Here is a 6,005-nt window from a genome sequence, read left to right as displayed (position 1 = left end):
CACTCCTCGCTCCTCGCCGCCTTGGTGGGCGGGCGGGGGGGGGGGGGGGGGGGGGCGAAGGCTGATCGCCCCGCACACAAGACCGGCGTACGACAAACTCGCTATCGTGTGACTCTCTCTCTCCCCCAAGTGCGAATATCGAGCGAAGAAAGGACCGCGGAAGAAGCGGCAGTCGCGCGAACGTGTGTGCCGGCGAAGGCCAGCGCACCACCAGCGACATATTCGGTAGCCTCAGACAAAAATGACCGATTCAAAAATCCGCTTGCTTGCGGATACGGGGGGAAAAAAAACAACAAGAATCAAAACCACCCGAACCCTGGAATCCCACCAGCACGTCCTGAGCAAACGCTGCACGGACCACCGGCAAGGAGGCCGGGTGACCCCGGCCCCCTCCCTCCTCTCTTGCCTGATTTTCACCGGGGCCCTTTTTCACACATACTTTGCAGTGGCTGTTCGCCGCCGGGGTCTCTATCTCGCAATATATTAATTGATCTCGTCCCGCGCGCGCAGGTTGCCGGATGGGCTCGGAATCCCTCGCTCGAGGGGGGGGCAGGACGACGGTCACGGCTCTGCTTCGTCCTCCCCCCTCCCGCCTCAAGGCACGACCCTCGGCCTGGCGACCGGTCGCCAGGCGCATCTTGTGGCCTTTTCCGGGCCACCGGACCCAGCCCCGTCTCGCCAGACAGGCGGCCTGAATCTATTCATTGCGAATGGGCTCCTCCGCCGCCACCGCCTCCACTGCTGCCACCATTCCGAAGTCAGAACGCCGGGGCCAGCAAACCAACCCGGACTACCCACTGACCCGTTGGAGCCCTCTGGGACAGTGGCGTCTGGAAGGAGAGGGGGGGCGGGCCAGGGCGGCGGGGCCCCGAGGCCGGCATCCTCCGGTCGGGGGCACACAGCAAAAGGAGGTCATGAGCACCCGGGCCCCGCCCATGTGAGAGACCGCTCTCCACACTCCAGGAGGCGCACCAAGAAACACGCGCCCCGACTGGCCCCCCGCCGCCCGGCCGCCCGGCCGCCCTCCATTTCTCTCGCCCCATGCTCCTACAACCTTACAAATCCCTCCGGTCCCGCTTGTGGATCACCGAAGACAAAGCAAGGAGGGCAAAAAGGCAAACGAGCAGGCCACGAAGAGGGGGGGGGGGGAAGGACGGGCTGGGCCCGGCATCGGGGGCACCTTTTCCCCCGCGAGCCAGACACACCAGAGTGGCCTCAGACACTCATACACACACCCGAAGAGTGGTCTACACGTTCCCTCGCCCCCTGGCCCCCTGGGGGAGGGAGAATCCGAGCTCGCCCAAGAAGCAACACTAAATTATATTTAGATGCACCATGTGACCAGACATTTGCGCGTGATGCGCTTGATCGGTGTTTCCCAATTCGCGCACTCGCCCCATTCGGGCCGCCCGGCCCCGATCGTACGTGGGGCAGGTACACCGGGAGGTGGATCCCAACGGCGGACGCCGGCCAAGGCCCGGGCTGGCCGGTTTTTCTGTCACCGACGACGGCGCGCCTTCGCTCCACCGGCCGAGCTGGGAGGCTTTTGCTTTGAGGCTCGAGCTGCCAGTGGATCCGGCGCACGGAGGATGATCTGGGCACCCTCCAGCAGATCGCCAACCGGGGCCCCGTTTGCCTCGGCGGCCGCTGCCTGGCTTAGTCCCTGGAGTTGCGAGGAGAAGTCCAGCGAGAGCATCAGGTCACGAAGTTGCTCATTCAATTCGGCGATCTGAGCATCGCGCTCCGCCTTTTGTGTGTGGGGGGGGGGGGTGGATGTTGTCAGGAACGAGCTGTACGACTGACTGTGGCTATCACGTATGCCATGCCTCAGCTACCTTCCCCGAGAGGACTGACCTCTCCCGACTGGGAGAAGGACCTTGACGTACAATTTTCCGCTGATTCTCCTCGGCATTGCTCAGTAGGCCAGTCAGCATGAGCTCCTTTTCCTTGAGGGCATCTCGCTGGGCCAGAGAGCGCTGCTCATGCTACTCGCCAGGCAAGCCCGACACGGGTCCCCGAGATACCATCAGCCAGGAGCGAGGGGAAACGAGAAAATAAGGGACAGGGTGAGCGCGCGCACGCGTGAGGGAGAAAGTTCAAGGTGGTAGCGAGGGCAGAGGAGGCGATCACGCACATCTCGGATCGTCAGACGAAGACGCTCCTCTCGAGCTCGGCTTCGGGCCAGATCCTCCTGCAGAGAGGCCTCCATGGAGCGGAATTTCTCGAGATGCAGTTCGGTTGATTCCTGCAAGATTTCCACGAACTTGCCCTCCATCTGGCGCGTCAAAGAGGGTGCGCAATCCGGCGCGTCAGTCGCGCCGAACAGTGCCGAGAAACAGACACGTGGGTGTTGGAGGGCGGCGAGAGCGAGATATCCATGGAAATAAGTGCCCGTGACGAACCTGCTCAATTTGATGACGGTAGGACTCATGCAAGGCATCCAGGTTCGACAGGAGGACATCGCCAAAGTAGTGCTCCGGAGGCTTGAATGCCAAATGACAGGGCAAGACCGGATGTTATTACCCCGGCGCAGCCAGCGGGAAAATGTCACACCCATGAGGTGTGAGGGGAGGGAGAGAAGAGGTACAAAAAAGACAAGGGGGGGGGGGAAGAGGGCGTACACGACTTGAGCATGCCAGACAAAGCTCTATCCGGCCCTCCTTCGGGCAATAATTCTCCGCAGAACAGGTGCACGGGGCATCCGGGGATGGGGAACTCGGCATCGGGGCGGCCTTCGAGTGTGTGCCCCGCGAGGAGCCGTCGCTCGACGGCGGCGAGGGTGGCTCCACTTCGACGCACTTCCCGGACGCCGCGCTGGTGATCAGACGATGGACATATCGGTCTTCGGAATAATGCCACACGGGCCGCGATGCGGAACTGATGTCGATAACAAAGGGATGGCCCGTCTGGATAAAGTGCGCATGTGCGTGCGCCCCATGGCCGGCATACCGGCCACAGCCGATATGCCCGCAAATGAGACACATCCAAAGGGAGTCCGGGGAGAAATCCTCCCCGGACAGGTCTCGCAATGTATCCGTCAGTAGGGGGGGCTTGCGGCCGGGGGCGGAGGCGGCGGCCTGCGTCGAGGGAGGGGAGCCGCCCTGGTTCGACTCTTGGCGGTGGCACTCGAAACAGCGCTGCTCGGGCTGGGAAGGCGGCAGGCGCCCCGCAGAGGTGGCCGCTGCCATGGCTGCGGCCGCCGCTGCCGTGCTTGCAGACTCCTCATGCTCACTCTTGGCCAGTAGCGAGCGTGGAAGTCCATCCAGGGAGCTGGTGGATGCCAGTACGGGCGCCAGGGGCATGGCAATCGGAGCGGTGGCCTGTGTCTGGGCACCGGGGGCGTCGCCAGGGAGTGCGGCATCCCGCGCCGGGTATCGCCGCTCGGACGCCAGGACCGATTCTCGGCACAAGGGGCAATGTGGACTGTCCCACTTCAGCAAGCACTGGAAGTGGAAACAATGATGACAGGGCAGCGTGAAGAGACCGCCACCGGCAAGATCCGGCTTCATGGGGTCCAAGCAGAAAAGACAAAAGGAGCCAGAGAGCTGGGCAGGAGGCAGGCCAATGGGGGGAGTCAGAGGGAGGGAGAGAGAGAGAGAGGGGGGGGAGGAGGGGGGAGGAGGGGACAGATGAATGGAGTGATGGAAAGACCTCAGGCGAGACTTCTTGCGGACACAAGGGCCCATTCAGGAGGATGGCCAACTTGTGCGAGCATACCTGGATGTAGGACTCATTTTGCCACATCAGCGAGATGACCTGCTGGGCAAAGTCCGATAGATGCTGGAGGCCGATCACCTCCTTGCCCGGCCGCGAGGGGAAGTCCCGCAAGCTCAGGGCATTTACCTCGATGTCGGAGACAAAGCGAATGTGACAGAGGCTGGTCGTTTGTGACCATAAGGGCCGCTTGTTGAGCGCATGGACAAAGGACAGCGCCAGCTCAGTTTGGTCGAAGAGGACCAGCAGAGCATTGCCCTCGGGACTGTCCTCATGGCACCTGGACCGGAGGGGGGAGGGAGGGGGGGGGGGGGGCAGGAGGAGGACGGAGCGTGAGTCACCCATGAGGCGCTTTGAAAGGGGAACCGGTCGGGGTAGAGGTACATCAGGAGCCAGGCGTTCACGATGTGATTCCGGAAAAGCCAGAGGGATTTGACCACATCCGAGATGGAGAAATACTCCGGGAAACCGGTGACACCGACAAGGGGGTCTTCGCCACAGGGAAGGTGAGTCCGGGGAAGGCGAGCCACAGCAAAGGAGGGACGGTGGCCGGAGGAGGGGCAAAGAGAGGGGAAAGGGAGAAAGAAAACGGAAAGAGAGGGGCAGGAGGAGGGACGGGACAGGCAATCCGTACTCCGGTCGTTGGCCTCACCAGCCTGGGCATCTGAGAAGGTGATAAGACAGCTGTCCGGTCCCGAGATGAGCAGAACGTCTCCCATGGTCCCGGCGGAAAATGGGGCGGATGAGATGGAGGAAGAAAAGGCGGCTAAAACAGCGGGGGGGGGGGGAGGGGGGGTAATTCGGAGGAGGGAAGGTGGAGAGGGGTATGTTTGCCTGCCTTGGCGTCGAAGGTGTGGGATCTCTTAGTCATCTACGTAGCCCCCCCCCCCCCCCCCCCCCCTCCTCGCCCGAAGATTCGGCGACAGAGGGAGAGAGATGGAGAGAGGAGGCCCAAGTGCGGTTTAAGGAAGGGCCAAGCCAGATCAGCCGCCAGCGACATCGGCCGATGAGCGCGATCGAGAATATGCCTGGGTCCGATCCCCGGACCCTCTTTTGGCCGCTGCCCAGATCGGCACAAGGCACATCCTCCAACCGGAGAGAAGCCCGGGGGGGGGGGGATCGACAAGTCGAGGTGCAGGCAGGCCGTGATGCGGGCATCACGTGGATATGCGGCCCATTGCGATCTTTGTCCAGGGGCTAGAATTCTATTGACAGTGCTGCCATCTCCCCGCCTCTCGCCTTTTGTGGGAGCTCTTCTGAGAGAGCCTCTCCTCTGAAAGTGCCGTGGCGGGACCCGGGGGCTGTTGTCCCCCGGCTCGGGCTTCCCTCGATGGACTACCCGAGAGCCGAGATGGGCCCCTCCGGGGGGGGGGGGGGGGGGGGGAGAAACTCCGCTCGTCCCCTCAAGGCGAGCCGAGCCCACGCGCCTCGCCCAAGACCGAGGACCACATGTATCCCCTCCTGCACCACTACCCCCTCCCCCCCTCCCATCCCTTCACGACCCCACCTCCACAACCCCACCATGGATCTTGAGCGGAGCATCCTCGACGGGTCGTACTTCGCCGCGCAGCAGCGCGACACCGAGGGCGACCGCCGCGGGGCCGACTCCGGTGCCAGCAGCGGCGGCGAGTATTCCGACTGCGCCGAGGGCGACTGCGGCGACTCGGACCACGACCATGATGATGGAGAGGCGGCCGGCCTGCCGCCGGCCGCCATGGCAGCCGCCGCCGCTGGCACCCGGCGCCCCGGCCCCCAAACCGGCGTCAAGGGTGTCATTGCCGATGCCCGCCACGCGGCCCGGCAGAAGGCCGATGCTCGGCGCCGAGAGAAGGAGGCGCGCCGGGCAGCCTCGGCTGCCCCATCGGCCGCCCTGTCTGACGATGATGACTCCGGCCTCGATAGTGATGACTGTGAGATTGATCGCCTGCTGCGCGGCGATCTGGAAGATGGCATTCTGGCCGATGATCTGCTGGACGAGTTTAAGGACATCCTTCGCCTGCAGCGCGAGAAGGAGCACGAGCGGACAATCAGGTGCGTCACACCTGCGCCTGCACCGAGGGCGTCCCCTCCCAGGCAGGAATCCCTGCCACCGCTACTGACACGGCCATTTGCCTGCCTCAATTGGGGTGCTCAGCCGCCTGGAGGGGCTCGGATTTGGCTCGCTCGCTCGCTTGACCAAGCACAACTTCGTGGCACACATCGAGGCTCGCGTCGGTCCGCGGGTGCCGACTGTCGTGCACTTCTACTCCAAGGTGCGCCCCTGGCTTTGGATCTGCCCCTACCCCTGCCCC

At 63.7% G+C, this 6,005-nt stretch overlaps 2 protein-coding genes across 2 annotated transcripts in view; one reads left to right on the top strand and one right to left on the bottom strand.

Annotated features, from left to right (window-relative positions):
- Positions 1 to 1,305: 1,305 nt before the first annotated feature.
- Positions 1,306 to 4,497, bottom strand: H696_05005 (hypothetical protein). Its single transcript, XM_009498874.1, has 8 exons — positions 4,349 to 4,497; positions 4,099 to 4,204; positions 3,718 to 3,994; positions 2,622 to 3,545; positions 2,403 to 2,483; positions 2,135 to 2,275; positions 1,887 to 1,985; positions 1,306 to 1,747 (listed from the first exon to the last, which is right to left on the bottom strand). Exons 1-8 carry the CDS (start codon positions 4,431 to 4,433, stop codon positions 1,499 to 1,501), a joined length of 1,962 nt encoding a protein of 653 aa, XP_009497149.1. The 5' UTR covers positions 4,434 to 4,497; the 3' UTR covers positions 1,306 to 1,498.
- A 739-nt stretch (positions 4,498 to 5,236) lies between these two features.
- H696_05004 (hypothetical protein) overlaps positions 5,237 to 6,005 on the top strand; it is a gene marked incomplete at both ends in the record, with an annotated part of 3,853 nt that continues 3,084 nt past the window's right edge. The window contains 2 exons of the mRNA XM_009498873.1: positions 5,237 to 5,745; positions 5,849 to 5,966. Of these exons, the coding sequence (XP_009497148.1) occupies positions 5,237 to 5,745; positions 5,849 to 5,966 (627 nt within the window). The remainder of the gene's footprint in view (positions 5,746 to 5,848; positions 5,967 to 6,005) is intronic.

The sequence above is a fragment of the Fonticula alba genome, assembly GCF_000388065.1.
Source record: "Fonticula alba strain ATCC 38817 unplaced genomic scaffold supercont2.8, whole genome shotgun sequence".
NCBI lineage: Eukaryota > Rotosphaerida > Fonticulaceae > Fonticula > Fonticula alba.
The sequence above is the reverse complement of the archived record's forward strand: the minus strand, read 5'-3'. Positions and strand labels throughout refer to the sequence as shown.

Coding starts and splice junctions, on each gene's coding strand:
- H696_05005 (XM_009498874.1), bottom strand. CDS start 4,433: ATGGGAGACGTTCTGCTCATCTCGGGACCGGACAGCTGTCTTATCACC. Junction 3,995..4,098: donor GTGAACGCCTGGCTCCTGAT/GTACCTCTACCC, acceptor CCTCCGGTCCAG/GTGCCATGAGGACAGTCCCG. Junction 1,748..1,886: donor AGGAGAATCAGCGGAAAATT/GTACGTCAAGGT, acceptor CACACACAAAAG/GCGGAGCGCGATGCTCAGAT.